This window comes from Phacochoerus africanus, chromosome 5, assembly GCF_016906955.1.
Source record: "Phacochoerus africanus isolate WHEZ1 chromosome 5, ROS_Pafr_v1, whole genome shotgun sequence".
Lineage (NCBI taxonomy): Eukaryota > Metazoa > Chordata > Mammalia > Artiodactyla > Suidae > Phacochoerus > Phacochoerus africanus.
Window position 1 is genome coordinate 30,215,530 of NC_062548.1, and position 17,310 is coordinate 30,232,839.

At 47.4% G+C, this 17,310-nt stretch overlaps 1 protein-coding gene across 2 annotated transcripts in view; it reads left to right on the top strand.

Annotated features, from left to right (window-relative positions):
• The first annotated feature begins 6,859 nt into the window (after nt 1–6,859).
• The window catches only part of TMC7 (transmembrane channel like 7), a 53,260-nt gene continuing 42,809 nt past the window's right edge, over nt 6,860–17,310 (top strand). For both annotated transcript variants that reach the window (XM_047780397.1, XM_047780398.1), the window contains exon 1: nt 6,860–6,995. In XM_047780397.1, coding sequence (XP_047636353.1) covers nt 6,929–6,995 — 67 coding nt within the window. In that variant the 5' untranslated portion in view covers nt 6,860–6,928. The remainder of the gene's footprint in view (nt 6,996–17,310) is intronic.

Here is a 17,310-nt window from a genome sequence, read left to right on the forward strand (position 1 = left end):
AGAACTTACAATGGGGAAAAGACCGTTTCTTCAATAAGTGATGCAGGGAAAACCAGACAGCTACATGTAACAAAATGAAATTAGAACACTGTCTAACAGCACATAAAAAATAAGCTCAAAATGGATTAAGACCTAAGCATAAGACCAGATGCTGTAAAACTCTTAGAGGAAAATATAGGCACAACCCTCTTTGACATTGCAGCAGTATCTTTTTTTTTTTGTTCCACCTCCTAGAGTAAGGAAAATAAAAACAAACAAACAAAAAAACAAATGGGACCTAATTCAACTTAAAAACTTTTGCACGGGAGTTCCCATCATGGTTGAGCTGTAATGAACCCAACTAAGATCCATGAGAAAGCATGGATCCCTGGCCTTGCTCAGTGGGTTAAAGATTCAGCATTACTGTGGGCTGTGGTGTAGGTCACAGACACAGCTCGGATCTGGCGTGGCTATGGCTGTGGTGTAGGTAGGCAGCTATAGCTCCAGTTCGACCCCTAGCCTAGGAAACCATAAGCAAAACAAAAAGACAAGTCACAGAATGGGAGAAAATCTTTGCAGATGAAGAGACCAACAGGGGATTAATCTTCAAAATATACAATCATCACCTACAGCTTTATACCAAAAAAACCCCAAACAAAACCAAACAACCCAATTAAAAAAATGTGCGCAAGATCTAAATAGATATTTTTCCAAAGAAGACATATAGATGGCCAACCACATCTGAAAAGATGCTCCATGTTTATCTAATTAAATTCAGCCCAATCTTAGCCAATCCTGACCATGCGTAAAACTCTTCTCTCAGTGTTCCTCCTCCACAAACCTTCTAGAACTTTCTATGTCCATATTATTTTTGTCCTTCACTTACTTTTTCCATTCAGAAACAATCAGCTCTGGGACAAACCACCTTTTTTCTCACCTTAAAAAAATACATTCCCATTCCTTCCGCCCTCTTCCACTGAAGATATGCTTCCTGTTTTTCTTGTATACTAAACTGTTTCCCTTATTATTTTAATAGCTTTTGCTACATATATTCTACTTGACCTTAAGACCTAGTTTCTATCAAAAACCAAGAAGCAGTTATTAACTGTATTGTACATTGGCCTTCTTGTAGATGGGCAAGCCTATAAATACTATTTATGGTTTCTAGAAAACACAGAATTTCTTACAGAAAATATCTTAGTGTGGCACCAAACATATCTATTAATAGTCCTAAGTATCTTTAGTTTCTCTGTAAAAGGAATCCTATGTTCAGTAACTAATGTTCGGGTGTCTTATTTGGAAATAATCTGGATAGTCAATGGATTCCCATCATTTAACTTAATTTAGCAAAACTTTAAAGTTTCAAGTTACCAAAATCTTGAGAGACTAGTCTATTTTTATTTTTTTATTTTTTATTTTTTTAGGGCCACACCCTCGGTGTATGGAGGTTCCCAGGCTAGGAATCGAATCGGAGCTACAGCTGCCAGCCTACACCACAGCCACAGCAATGCGGGATCCGAGCTGTGTCTGCGACCTACACCACAGCTCACTGCAACGCCGGATCCTTAACCCACTGAGCAAGGCCAGGGATTGAACCCGAAAACTTATGGTTCCTAGTCGGATTCGTTACCCACTGAGCCATGACGGGAACTCCCTGAAATTTGCATTTTTAAAAGATAATGGAGATAAGAGTTGCTGGAAAAAGTTAGGTAGAACATTCGAACTCCTAGGATGACTTTATTCTCTTAGGGCTAGAAATTTTGTTCAATACTCATAAGCCTCTTGAAGTGGGGGAGGTTTGGGATGTGGTAAAAGATTGATGGGCTTCGGATTATTTCTGGAGCCACACCTCTGTTCCCATACAGACAGACTTGTGGGAATTCCCGTTTGTGGCACAGTGGGTCCACACAGTGTCTGTGAGGATGCAGGTTCAATCCATGGCCTTGCTCCGCGGGTTAAGGATCTGGTGTTCCTGCAAACTGCAACATAGGTTGCAGTTGCGGCTCAGATTGGTGTTGCTGTGGCTGTGGCCCAGACTCCAGCTGCAGCTCCAATTTGACTGAGCTTCCGCATGCCTCCATATGCCGCAGGTGCAGCTGTAAAAAGAAAAGGGAAAAAAAGGCTAGAGGGGAGCAGTAGTTAAAGTTTTAGGTCAATTTTATATCATCAATCTTTCATTAGCCTTCTCCAACAAATCCATCCATGAGACTAGTTTGAAATTCTGAAGCCTTTTGAGACTTCTGCATACCATTTCAAATAGGTGCACTAGTTTAAGATGAGAGCTCTCTTGGAGTTCTCTTGTGGTGCAGCAGGTTAAGGATACAGTGTTGTCACTGCAGTGGCTTGGGTCGCTGCTGTGGCATGGGTTTGATCCCTGGCTCAGGAACTTCCGCATGCTCCAAGAGCAGGAAAGGGAGAGAGAAAGAGGGAAAGAGAGAGATATATAAAATTTTAACAACTTGGGGAGTTCCCATCGTGGCTCAGTAGTTAACAAAACTGACTAGCATCCATGAGGATGCGGGTTCAATCCCTGGCCTCGCTCAGTGAGTTAAGGATCTGGTGTTGCCGTGAACTGTGGTGTAGGTCACAGACGTGGCTCAGATCCCACATTGCTGTGGCTCTGGCATAGGCTGGCAGCTACAGCTCTAATTTGACCCCTAGCCTGGGAACCTCCATATGCCGCTGGAGCAGCCCTAAAAAAGACCAAAAAAAAAAAAAGACCAAAAAATAAAAAATAAAATAAAATTCTAACAACTTGGTATATTTTCCAAGTCCAAGGATCAAGGAGCTAGCCTTACAAATATTTTCCCACGCTAATCTAATTTTAGAAAAGAGGAAACCTCTTACCGCCCTTGTTTTTTGTTGAACCTGCAAGCTAAGATCTGGAAGACTGGGGCTTTAACTTCACGAGGAAAATTCAGTTTGGGAGTGCCAAAAGAACACCACCTTGGCCATTTCAGAGCCTAATTTCCTCTAATTCCTACTTAAGCACTGCAAGCATACATAAACCCAGATGGTACTGCGGAGGTAGCTCTATGCGCAGCTCCTGTTTGGCCTTTGAAGCACCATTTCCCATTATTTGTAGCCTGATTCAGACATGAAATATGATCTGAGCGACTTTGAGGATAGTGGGATGGATCTCCTGTGTGCTGCTTCTAAGTCTAGCTCCTTAAGAAGGGTGACTCTACATGTCTCGGTTTCTCCCTGTGATGGTCTAAAACCATCGTGGGTCCTCAGAGCTCTGGGTTATCAGCCTTTCACGGCCCCTCGCAGAGCAGTTTTTACTTAAGGCTTGTAATGGGTCTCCTTTATTCTTCAGAGCTGAATAATCTGGTTTCTCATGTCACTACCAAACATCTTATTCATAAAATGTATTTTCTGGAGGTCCTGTCGTGGTGCAGTGGAAACCGATCCGACCAGGAACCATGAGGTTGTGGGTTCGATCCCTGGCCTCACTCAGTGGGTTAAGGATCCGACATTGCCACAAGCTGCAGTGTAGGTCACAAATGTGGCTTTGATCAGGTGTTGCCATGTCTGTGGCATAGGCTGCAGCTACAGCCCTGAATCGACCCCTAGGCTGGGTACTTCCATGTGACCCAGGTTCGGCCCTAAAAAGAGGGAAAAAAATTTGCTTGTTTGAGTCTGCTTTCTGTACTGCTTGCCATCCTTCTGTCTGAATTTGTTTGTCCAGCTGCCAAACTTCTTCCCCTCTACCTCCTTCCAATAAGAGATTTTTGTGAACTTTCCCAAAGAATTATCTTATTTTTTCGTTTCTTTCTTTTCTTTCTTTTTTTTTTTTTTCATTTTTGGCTGCCCTGCAGCATATTGAGCTCCTGGGCCAAGGATCAGATCCAAACCGCAGTCTCAACCCAAGCTGAAGCTGCAGCTGCAGCAATGCTAGTTCCTTAACCCACTGTGCCAGGCCAGGAATTGAACCTGCATCCCAGCACCTGCCAATCCCGTTGTGCCACAGCGGGAGCTCCAAGAATTATCTGATTTCTATTCCTGTAAAATCAGTCCTCTCCTGGGAGGGAGGAGGCTCCTTCAGGATACTGGGCTCATTCCCCCACTCCTGACTCGGGATGCAGACCAAGGCAGGGCCAGGTGCCCGGTGAGGCCAGCAGGAGGAGATAAACACTTGGAGTTCTGAGTCTTCATCCATCTCCACCATCTCCCTCCATCTATGGGCTGGGAGGGGGCCTCTGTTGAGGAAGGGAAGGCGGATTGTCTCATGATGGAAATAGCCATCACTTGTCGACACTTTTCTATGCTGCAGACTTTAAAGGTTATTAAGAAAAAATTCAAGCATATATAGGTAATAAATCCATGCATTACAAAAAAAAAGGATCAGCAGTAAATACCTCTTGTTACCTGTCCTGAGATACATACTGTGCATTTATAAGCATACGCATCTTCTTCTTTCTTTACCCAAATGGTAGCTTACCTAATACACTTCTGCACCTTGCTTTTTTCACTTAATTGCATATTTCCTTTCTTTCTTTCTTTCTTTTTTTTGGCTGCACCTGCAGCATATGGAAGTTCCTGGGCCAGGGGTTGAACGCAAGCTGCACCTGTGACCCACACTGCAGCTGGGGCAACTGCTTGGATCCTTTAACCCACTGTAGCAGGCCAGGGATGGAATCCACACCTCTGCAGCGACTGGAGCTGCTGCCGTCAGATTCTCAACCCGCTGTGCCACAGTGGGAACTCCTTATTTGCATATTCCTATACATAGAACTTTCTATATGTCTCCATATACAGCCATAACGTTGCTGGATATATGCGCCAAAATTTATTTCACCAGCTTTGTATCTATGGAGATTTAGGCCCCTACCATTCTTTTGCTCGCATGAACAACATTGCAGGGAACAAATGCAACACAAACAACAATGTACAAATGTTACAGCTTGTGCTGCAGAATTTTCAGATTTTATGTAGTTGAATTTACCATGTTTTTTGGCTTCTGGGTTTGGGTCAACCTTAGTAAGGTCTTCGCCACTCTGATACTAATAAATGTACAAAACCAAACCCCTCCCCAAAACAAAAACACTTTTTAAAAAAGCACGTTTGGAAGTTCCCATTGCGGCTCAGTGGTCACGAGCCCAACTAGTATCCACGAGCACGCAGGTTCCACCTCCGGCCTCGCTCAATGGGTTAAGGATCTGGCATTGCCGTGAGTGGTGGTGTAGGTCACAGACCTGGCTTGGATCCCCCGTTGCTGTGGCTGTGGTGTAGGCTGGCAGCTGCAGCTCTGATTTGACCCCTAGCCTGGGAACTTCTACAAGCGGTGGGCGCGGCCCTGAAAACAAAATAAATAAATAAATAAATAAACAAATAACTTTCTGATTGGAATAGTTTTAGAGTTACAGAAAAATGTTGAGAATAGCACAGAGAATTTCCATACACTCAAACTCAGTTTCTCTGATTATTACTCTTACCCCATCAGTGATAGATGAGCCATGCCTACACATTATTATTAAAGTCCATACTTTAATTTTTTCCAATTTAAGTCAATTTTTATTTTATATTGGAGTATTAAAGTCCATGTTTTATTCAGATTTGCTTAGATGTTACTTTTCCTGTTCTACATTCCATCCTAGCAGCCACCTTACACTTGAGTGGTCATGGCTCCTTAGGCTCCTCTTGGTTGTGACAGTTTCTGACTTTCCTTTTTTATTTTTATTTTTTATTTTTTTTAAGGCTGCACCTGCAGTATATGGAAGTTCCCAGGCTAGGGGGCGAATTGGAGCCACAGCAACATGGGATCTGAACCACGTCTGCGATCTGCTCACAGCAACCCCGGATCCTTAACCCACTGAGCGAGGCCAGGGATCAAACCTGCACCCTCACAGATACTAGGCAGGTTTGTAACCACTGAGACACAACGAGAACCCCTGACTTTCCTCGTTTTTAACGACCTGACAGTTTTGTGGAGCTGATCAGGTATCCTGCAGAATGTCTCTCAGTTGGGGTTTAGTCGGATGTTTCCATGATGAGGCTGAAATTATGGGTCTGGGGGAGAAAGACCCCACAGGTAAAATATCATTTCCATCACATCATATCAAGGATGCATATCATCAATATGACATCACTGATGATTCTGACTTTGTGATCATCTGTCTGGGAAAGTGTTTGTCAGGGATTATTCAGTTAAATACTTGCCCTGCCCTCCCTTTCCACACTGTCCTCTTTGGAAGGAAGTCACTGTATGTAGTCTACACTTAAAGAGGGCGGAGTTAGGTTCCACTTCCTTGAAGTGTCTAGAAATTATTTGGAATTCTTCTGCATAGTAGACTTAGCTACACTTTCTGTTTGTTTAATTTGGCAGTTACTTGTATTATATACAAATGTATATACAATTTCTTTGAATTCTATCTTTTAAACATGGATAGGGGCAGAGATGTGGATGTGGTGCAAAATTTTTAAAATATATATTATAGAAAAATCCTCACTCCTACCTCTCTCCCCCAGCCTCCTAGCTCTCCACTCGAGAGACATCTTCTGTACTTACAAACAGGTACGTTCCCTTTCTTTTTTTTCTTCCCTTTTTGTACTCAAATGGTAACTTACTCGATACACTTGTTTGGCGTCTTTGATTATTTCTATTACACTTTTTAAAAACTGGAAGGTCGCCCCTCAGCGCGGCCGCTGGATGGAGCCGTCCGGGGTCTCTCAGGCTCTCCAGCCGCTCCTCCCATCCCGGGTGGGCGACGCACCAGAACCGCACCTTCCCGCCGCCCCCGGCTGTCACCTCGCCTCACACCTCCGGGCCCCTCGGGTGGTCCAGCGCGGTGCGGGCGTGGGAAGGGCAGCCCGGCGCCCCGCCCCCGCCCCCGCCTCTGTGACGTCAGCGCCGGAACCTGGAATCCCGGCTCCCGAAGCGAAGGCGGGGAGGCGGCGGCGGCTGGAGCTGGTCTCCCGCGGCCTCTCGGCGGCGCTGGGCACAACCATGAGCGAATCCAGCGATAGTGGGCTCCCGCCCGGCAGGCCCAGCAGGCAGCCCTTCATCCACCAAGGTAGGGCGGCGGGGACCGGGCTCCCCAACTTGAAGGGGGACAGCGGGTCTTTCTTATTCGTGCTCTCCCTCCCTCCAGCCCATCCTCACCCAGGTCAGAGAGCGCATGCTCTAACCCCCGGCGCGCTTGAATGGGAGTCGCGACCGTGGTGAGTTCGCCGTCCCAATTCTGGTGAGGGATCCCGGCGTCTTCGTAAACGCGTCCCGTACGTGAAACGAAAGGCTGTGAGATCCTCGCCAGCCCGAACATTGTGATACGCGGTGCTTGCCTCCCAGCCATCTCAGGCTTTATGATGAGACGCACTTAGAAGTGAATTCTGCCTCGGCTGTTTCTTGCTGTGTGAGCTTTGCTAAGTGGCTTGCTCTCTCTGAACCTCAGATACCTCAGCAGTAAAATGAGAAGAGGATGTAGGTGGGGTTAGTTGGGAGAGGAATGTGTGAAGTACCTAACCTAGGGTACAGCTCTGTGAATTTTTACAACCACGACCCAGCCAAGTCAGAAAAGTTGCCAGTCCCCAGGCAGGCTTCTTTGCAGCATTTGTATCTTTTATTTGCCCTTCACAAAACACAAGACACCACTGTGAGTTTTATGTGCAGTGTTTTTTGTTTGCTTGTTTGTTTTTCTGTTTCAATTTGAGAATAGAGATTTTGCTACCCGGATTTACAGTACAACATGAATGTAGTTAGATACGGGCATTGGGCCCTTCGGATTGGATTGATCGCAACATTTAGAAGAAGCAGAAAAGGAAAAGACACTCAAACTCTGGCAACTTGTTCAGAAATCAGAAAAAGAAGTTAGACCGGGTTTGATGCTAATTCGTTTCTGATGTATAATCAACAGTGCTGGCATCAGTTCAGTTTCAGCCTTTCCGTAATAGCTATTCAAGTATTTTCGAGTTGATATTTATTTATCTTCCTCTTGTCACCTTTAGGGCACCAATCTTGGTTTCCCATACAGAGGGCATGAGATTCGTCTTTCTTGGTTCTTTGCTTGGTGTTTGTGGGCACTTTTCTTATGAGTATTATAAGCATCTTCCTATGAGTATTATAACTAACCCCTCTAATTAAAAGGTCTCTCCCTGCCCTTGGACAGATGATATTTTGTGACCTTGTACCCGCTGGCATGAGAGGGAGACTCAGAAGGGACTGTTCATATCTTTGTAGCACTTTGCAAACCATGATATACTGTTGGGCATCATGGGAGGAAGGTTGGAGCAAGCGAGGAGACAGGGCATCTGGTTTACAGAAATGGGAAATGTGTATCCTTGTGAATGATAAAACAGATCACAATGCTTTCCTTCTTTTATTTTTTGTCTTCTATTTTTTTTGTGTCTTTTTAGGGCTGCACCCAGGGCATATGGAGGTTCCCAGGCTAGGAGTCACATCGGAGCTGTAGCCCCCTGCCTATGCCATAGCCACAGCAGTGCCAGATCCGAGCTTCGTCTGTTACCTACACCACAGCTCATGGCAACGCCGGATCCTTAACCCACTGAGCGAGGCCAGGGATCGAACCCGCAACCTCATGGTTCCTAGTCGGATTCGTTTCCACTGTGCCACCATGGGAACGCCTGCTTGCCTTCTTAATGGAAACTTTGCAGTGGTTTCCCACTGCTCTGAGAATAAACTCCAGGCTTTTCTATGGTGGCCAACAAGCCCTACAAAGACTCCAGTGACCCCTCCTGCTCTCATCACTGCCTTACCTTAACCCATCCTGCTCCTGATACACTGACTACCTTCCCATTCCTCCAACATAGCAAGGTTATTTCTGCCTCAGGGCCTTTGCACCTGCTATTCTCTGCCTGGAGTACTTTTCTCTTTGATGCTCATAGGGCAGCCTCCATTTCTCCTCCTGTCAGGTGTCTGCTCAAATGTCCCTTCAGAGAGACAGACACCCCTGGAGAAGTTTGGAGAAGTGCCCTCTTATCTCTACCCCTGACCAGTTACCTGGCTTATTTCTTCAAAGCATTTAGCACCATCTAAAGTCATCTGGGGAGTTCTTGTTGTGACTCAGTGGGTTGAGAACCCCATGTAGTGTCTGTGAGGATGCGGGTTCACTGGCCTTGCTCAGTGGGGTAAGGATCTGATGATGTTGCTGCAAGCTGCGGCATAGGTTGCAGACGTGGCTCAGATCCGGCATTGCTATGGCTGTGGTGTAGGCCTGGAGCCGTAGCTCCAGTTCAGCTCCTAACCTGGGAACTTCCACATGGTGCAGGTGCGGCCATAAAAAGAAAAAAGAAAGTCATCTGGTTTGATCATTTCCTGGCTTATTAACCATCTCTTCTTCTAGAATGTGGATGCCATGAAAAGCAGGAGCTTTGTCTTATTCCTCTGGAGCCTAGAACAGTATCTGGCACATGGTGGGTGCTAAGTATGTGTTGAATGAATGGATGAATGAATGAATGAATGGAATGTACCCACAGCCATGCTGGGCAGCTATAGTGTAGCCGTTGGGAGTCCTGACTCTGGATTCCCAGATGCAAATCCTCTTTTTCCCATTTACTGGATTTGTCGTTGGGGAAGGCACTAAATGGAGATAATGATTGCGCCTACTTCAGGAGGTCCTTCTAAGAATTAAGAATTTATGTAAATAACTTAGTAATGAGTAACTTATTGCTAATAAGGGAGTTATGTAGATAATTTAGTAGCTTATATTAGTTATCTAATGCCCTGTAACACATTATCCCTTAATTTAGAGGCTTAGAACAGTAACGGTCACTTATCTCACAGTTTCTGTGGTTCAGGAATATAGGAGTGACTAATCCAAGCTTTTTTGGATCAGAGTCTCTTATGAAATTACAATCATGTGTCAGCCAGCAATGCAGTCATCTGGAGGCTTGCCTGGGGCTGGAGGGGCCCTTCCAAGATGACTTGCTCACATGAATGGCAGTGTTGACACTGGCTTTCGATAGGAGGCCCCATTTCCTCTCCACGTGGACCTCCCAGAGGGCTGCTTGAGTGTCCTCGAGACATGGTGGCTGGCATCTCCCAGAGCAGATGTTCCGAGAGAGCAAGGCAGAAACGCATCTCTTGTGGGCTGGTCTTAGAAATCACCCTGGGAGCTCCCATGGTGCCTCCATGGTAATGGGCCTGACTGGTATTAATGAGGATGTAGGTTCGATCCCTGGCCTTGTTCACTAGGTTGAAGATCCTGCATGGCTGTGAGCTGTGTGCAGTGTAGGTCGCAGACGCAGCTCGGATCTGGTGTGGCTGTGGCCAGCAGCTCCAGCTCCAGTTCAACACCTAGCCTGCAAACTTCCATATGCTGCGGGTACAGCTGTAAAAAGACCGCCCCCCCAAAAAAAAGACAAAAAAAGACAAAAAGAAATCGCCCACGAGTCAGCCCCGTTCAGCATGGAAGGGACTTGTGTAAAGGCACGAATGTCAGGCTGTTGGGAGGAGAGGATTGGCTGCCATGGGTCCATGTAACTGGTCCGTGTTAACTGCTGCCATGGATGCCTCTGCTCCCCTCCTGGACGTTAAGCTCCAGCAGGGCCGGGGTGGGGCTTGTTTTGCGTCCCCGTGCTAACTTAGTCCAGGGCTTGGTGCCTAGCAGGCTTTCCAGTTAATGGTATGAAAGGATACCCTTCATGATTTGGTCTCCGTCTCAGCTCCCAGTGCCCCCCACCCTCCCGCCTGATGGTCTCCATGTTACTTCTTGAGCCTGAGAAGCTCCTGCTGTTCCCTCAACCAGGGGGCTGGTGCCTTACTTCCTTTTAAGGCATAGGCCCTGTCTTTCAGTCTTGTGTCGCTTCCTCCTGGAAGCCTTCCCTGACTACCTCCCTCCCACAGACCGGACTGTGTCACTTCTTAGTGTCCACACAGCCCTTTGGCCTCACCTGTCAAAGTCTCCCTTGAACTGTATGCTCGCCTCTCTTGAGTTGTATCTCTCTCTCTCTCTCTCTTTTTTTTTTCTTTTTTTCTTTTTATGGCCGCACTTGCGGCATATGGAATTTCTGAGGCTAGGGGTCGAAGTGTGTCTACGCCACAGCCCTAGCCATGCCGGCTCTTTAGCCCACTGAGTGAGGCCAGGGATCGAACCCACAACCTCATGGAGGCTATGTCAGGTTCTTAACCCACCGAGGCACAATGGGAATGCCTGTATCATTTTTAAGAGCAAGGATTTGGAATTAAACAGACCCAGATTCAGACACTGACTTGGCCTCTTTTAAACCGGGTGGCCTTAAGCAAGTCACGGCCTTTTCTGAGCCTCAGCATGAAAGCTGGCCCCTGCCCACCTCTCCACCTCGACCCCTGCCGCCTCCCTTCCCCTAGACTCCAGCCACCTGCCAGTGCCCCCCAGCGCTTCCCTCCTCAGGTCTTCACAGCTGCTGTTCCCTCTGCCCTTCCCCCTGCCCTTCCTGTGGCCAGGTCTTCACACCTCAGCTATCAGCTTGTAAGTCACCTCCTCCAAGAGACAAAGAGCCCCCCTTCCCATCTCACATGTCCCGCAGGAGACATTTTGCCCACTCCCAGGGCTTCATTGCCCTTCAGCCCCATGGTACCTGGTGTGTCCCGTGTTTGTTGGATAGAATGACTCTCATGGCTTTTCACCTTTGCCGTGTACATATGGGCTCCCAGGCTGTCAGTACTTCATACCAGTCCGTTGCATGCACACTGCACACTTAGGTACTCCGTCGGTGTATGTAGTGGAACTGCACGCTTATTCCAGTTTGGAGTCCTTCAGCCAGCCTGCGTGCACTGAGGTTTGTTTTTTTGTTTTTTTTGTTTTGTTTTGTTTTGTTTTGTTTTTGCCTTTTTGCCTTTTCTAGGGCCGCTCCCATGGCATATGGAGGTTCCCAGGCTAGGGGTCCAATTGGAGCTGTAGCTGCCAGCCTACACCACAGCCACAGCAATGCAGGATCTGAGCCACATCTGTGACCTACACCATAGCTCACAGCAATGCCGGATCCTTAACCCACTGAGCGAGGCCAGGGATCGAACCCACAACCTCATGGTTCCTAGTCCGATTCATTAACTACTGAGCCTTGACGGGAACTCCCTGACTATTTTTTTGTTTGAGGTGTAATTCACATAACAAAAATCAACCAATTTTGAAGTGTAGACTTCAGTAGCATTTAGTCCATTCACAAAATGGTCCAGCCATCATCTCTCTCGAGTTCCAGAATATTTTCATGGAACCTAAAGCAAAGAAACCCTATGCCCATGAAATGGCCCCAGCCTGTTCCCCTCCCCACAACCCCTGGCTACCACGAAACTGCTTTCTTTTTCTATGGATTTACCGATTCTGAATGTTTCATAGACATGGACTCATACAACAGGTGACCTTTGGGGATGGGCCTCTTTCACGGAGCATAACATAATGCTTTTCAAGGTTCAGTCATGTAGCGTGTACTTCACTCCTTTGTGTGGCTGAACAATATCTCATTGTATGGATACTTAGTTTATCCATTCATTCGTGGATGGACATTTGGGTTGTTTCCACCTTTTGGCCATTAGGAAAAATGATGCTGTGAACATTCATGTATGAGTTTCTTTTTTTGTTGTTGTTGTTGTCTTTGTAACTACAACTCCTTTATTCCTTTTTTTTTAAATACATTTTTTAGAGTATAGTTGACTTAGAAAGTTGTGTTAGTTTCAGGTGTACAGCAAAGTAAATCAGTCATTCATACACATACACTTTTTTTTTTTGTCTTTTTGCCTTTTCTAGGGCCGCTCCCACGGCATATAGAGGTTCCCAGGCTAGGGGTCTAATCGGAGCTGTAGCCACTGGCCTACACCGCAGCCACAGCAACACGGGATCCGAGCCGCGTCTGCGACCCACACCACAGCTCACGGCAACGCTGGATCCTTAACCCACTGAGCAAGGCCAAGGATCAAACCTGCAACCTCATGGTTCCTTGTCAGATTTGTTAACCACTGCACCACAACGGGAACTCCACATATACCTTTTTTAAAATTTGTTTTATTTTAGTTTTCTGCAGTGTGTCTTTGTGTGTGTCTTTTTAGGGCTGCACCCGAGGCATATATGGAAGTTCCCAGGCTAGGGGTCCAGTAGGAGCTGCATGTGCCGGCCTATGCCACAGCCACAGCAATGCGGGATCCGAGCCGTGACCTACACCACAGCTCACAGCAACGCCCTGGCCTTGCTCAGTGGGATCCTTAACCCACTGAGCAAGACCAGGGATCCAACCCATATCCTCATGGATACTACTCAGGTTCATTACTGATGAGCCATGACAGGAGCTCCACAGTGTCTTTTTATTTATTTATTTTAATTTTTTTTTTAAAAATATAGTTGATTTACAAAGTTGTGTCACACATATCCATTCTTTTTCGGGTTCTTTTCCTGAAAAAATAAAAATAACTGTTGTGTTATAGGTTATTACACAATATTGAGTAGGTTTCCCTGTGCTGTATATACAGCAGGTCCTAGCTACCTAGCTGTTTTACCAAGTGTGTATATGCCAATCCCAGACCCTCTCCTGCCCTGCATTTCCCCTTTGGTAACCATGAAATTCATGTACAAGTTTTTGTTGGAACATGTTTGCAATTTCCTTTGGTTATCTACCTGCTAGTGGACTTGCTGGATCATGTGCTAATTCTCTGTTTAATTTTTTGCGGAACTGCCACACCCAGGGACTCTTGCCCCTTTTGTGCGGCATGACTATGACCATAACTCCACTGTTCAGAGGGGAACCTGCGTGACTTAACCAAGGTGGCCTGATGGCCTTACATGGTGGCTGGCTGGGCAGCATTGACACCTGCGCGGTGGCCACAGAGCCACTGGCCCAGCCTTTCTCCTCCTCAGTGGGCACCGCTCCTGGGAGGGGACCTGCCTGGACAACCCTGATGTGACTATTTGGATTGACACCCCCCTCCCGCTTCAGGGTGGGCCTTGGTCTGTTCCCAGCAGTGAGCACGTGGGAGGATAAAGGGGGAAAACAAAAGAGCCTCTCTAGCTCCTCTGGTGAGGGGCCTCTGCAACTTTGATTTGCATTTTAAAATAAATGAAGAGAGCCTCATGGAGCCTTCCTGGTCCAGGTGCAAACCACACCTTGGCCAGTTATCAGCTGTGTGACCTTGAGCAAGTCCTGTGACCTCTCTGAGCCTCCGTGTTCATATCTGTGAAATGTGAAGAATCATAGACCCCCCCCCCTCTGCTGGGGGCACCGAGGGCATTGAATGAGATAAGCGTGTCTAGAATCTAGTACCACATGGGCAAATGCTGAGCACTTGAATGGCAGCTGCTGGTATTATTATTACTATTATTATTATTATTATTATTATTATTGCCTTCTCTAGCTCTGCTGTTTTAAGGTTTGATGACTGCATGTGCTGTGTGTTCATACTTCCTAAAGTTATGCTGTTAGATACTTAGGTGGTTAAATATACCTATCCTGTGGGCTATTTCAGTCCCGTCCGTGGATTGTAAGAAACGTGCAGACCAGTAACCATTGGACCTGCAGTGTGTTTGTTTGTTTGTTTAATTTCAACATTACCTGCTAAATCCATTCATCCAGATTACTCCTCAGAGGTGTCCTTCTGCAGGTCTGGACACAGGCTGCCATGGTTCTTTGGTGAACCAGCCATCTGATCCGAGTTCTGTCTTTTCCTCTCTGTCTGGGAAAGGCTGAGCTCTGCCCAGCAACTCGGGCCCAGATTAGGCCCAAAGGCCCAGAGGCCCTCAGTGGCTTTTTTTGGTTTGTTTTTTTCAGGAAGCGAAGAATTGAAGAGATAAAAGGGGGAAATGACTTTCCAGTGGGTGTAAACTTTGTCGCCGTCTGGCTGCTTTTTCAAGGAGCATTGTTGGGCTGTGGGACCACCCAGCCCTTCTGCGGGGTGGGGGGCTCCCTCCCACCCTCGCCAGGGGGAGGCAGGGAACTGACCCTGAGCCAAAAGCAGGCACCAGGCCTGGGGCCTCGTGGTGAAAGAGGCCGGCACGGGATGCGCAGTTGAAGCTTCTAGTCCGGCAGCAGGGAGAGACACTAGCAGGTGGAGGAAAAGAGCTAATACGGCCTCCGTGTTCACGTCTGGGAAATGTGAGGAATCGCAGACCCCCTCTGCTGGGGCCACCAAGGGCATTGAATGAGATAAGTGTGTCTAGAATCTAGCACCACATGGGCAGGTGCTGTGCCCTTGAAAGGTAGCTGAGGTGCTGAGCCACAGGGGGAACTCCTGCCATCTCCTATTTTTATAAAGTTTTATTTATAATAATGCATATTCATTTATGGATGGTGGCTGCTCTCCTACAGCAATGCCGGTTGAGTAGTTGTGACAAAGATCTTTGTGGGAAAAATATGTTGTTTCTGGCTCTTTGCAGAAAAGGTTGCCCTCTTTTCTCACCTGCACTAGCCATCTAATCCTTTGGGCGGCTGTGCGAGGTGGGGATGGCTATCCCCCTTTTACAGGTGGAACAACTGAGGCACAGAATGGTCAAGGAACTCACCAGGTCACACAGGTCAAGGAACTGCCAGCGGAGCTGGGGTTAGGATCCAGGGAGCGGACTTTGGAGCCAGTGCTTTTAACCACCGTGTCTTGTCAGCTCCTTAGACAGACTCACAGTAATGGCTCCAGCACAGCCCACCGGATGCTCTACTGGCTTGAAAACTAGGAGACCTGGGTTCTGGGCCCAGCACGGCTCTGATCACCCAGTGAATCACTGTCCTTAAAGACTGTTTGCTCATCTGGTCATAAAGCCTTGGGCTCATCATTCCCCAAGCCCCACCCAGGTGCCAAGTGGTGACTCACGCAGGTCTTCCCAGCCCTGCAGTTCTGAAGTCTGGCAGATGGGGGAGGCTCCCCAGCCCCTTGTTCCTCCCCTGCCCCCCCCCCCGCCCCGTGGTCCAGTACTGTAGCCACTAGCCAGAGACATCTGATCAAGTTAAAAATTCCCTTTTCCTCGGTCTCAGCAGCCACACGTTGGTTACCCAATAGCCAGTGGTCACATGAAGCAGTGCAATTATAGAACGTTTCCATCATTGCAGGAGACTGCAGCCTGACGTGTGATGTCCTGCCGTGGCATGTAGCCATGCCAACCTGTGTAGCTCAAGGACAGAAATAGGCACATGGCTGGCAAGAGAGAGCCTGTTAAACCTGCGTCCGACTGTATCATTTCTCTGCTCAGAACCCCCCTTGGTTCCCACCTTACCCACGTACGGTGACACCATGGCCCACAGCCCTGGGTGGCCTGGCCTATTTCTCCTACCCCCGTGCTTTCCTCCCTGCTGACTCTCCTTCAGCCACACTGGCCTCCTTTTTGTTCCTCGAAGTGGGCTGGGCGTGATCCTGCCTCAGGGCCTTTGCACTGGCTCTTCTCTATCTTCTATTGGATGCTCTTCCTCCAGAAAACCAGGTGGCTTTTTCCCTCCCTCCCTTCAGGCTTTGCTCAAACACACCCCCGCCTTATTTGTCACCATACATTTATCACCATTTGAAATATGTCCTTCGGAGTTCCCATCGTGGCTCAGCGGTTACCAAATCTGACTAGCATCCATGAGGACGCAGGTTCAATCCCTGGCCTTGCTCAGTGGGTGAAGGATCCGGCATTGCCCTGAGCTGTGGTGTAGGTCACAGACGTGGCTCGGATCCTGTGTTGCTGTGGCTGTGGTGTAGGCGGGCAGTTGTAGCTCCCATTCTACCCCAGCTATAGCAACACCAGATCTGAGCTACATCTGCAACCTACACCACAGTGGGTGGCAATGCCAGATCCTTTACCCACTGAACAAGGCCAGGGATTGAACCTGCATCCTCACAGACACTATATCAGGTTCGTAACCTGCTGAGCCACGACAGGAACTCCACACACCCATTTCTAAGAGGTCTGGTTTGTGTAAATTCCCCGAAATAGGAAGGATGTAATATGCAGTCAACACTGCAATATTTTTTGCCAGCTTTTTCAATCGTGAAAAAAAAAACCCATCAGATTTCCTGTTGCGACTCAGCGGAAACAAATCTGACTAGTATCCATGAGGATGCACGTTTGATCCCTGGCCTCGCTCAGTGGGTTAAGGATCTGGCGTTGCTGTGAGCTGTGGTGTAGGCTGGCCGCTGCAGCTCTGATTCGATCCCTGGCCTGGGAACTTCCATGTGCTGCAGGTGCGGCCCTAAAAAAGACCAAAAAAAAAAAAATCTCTAAAGAATATTAAATGTTTGACTTCCTTGTATCTTTTTTTTCATTTTTTGGTGCCCTTTGCTGGTGCTGAACACGTGCTTTGGTCTGCCTGGTGGGTGATCCAGTGTTGCCTCTATCTCCAGCCACAAGGGCAGTTTCTCACAATTCATTCGTGCCTGCATTCATTCACCTGGGTTTTTCTTTTCTTTTCTTTTTTCCTTTTTATGGCTGCGCCTGCGGCATG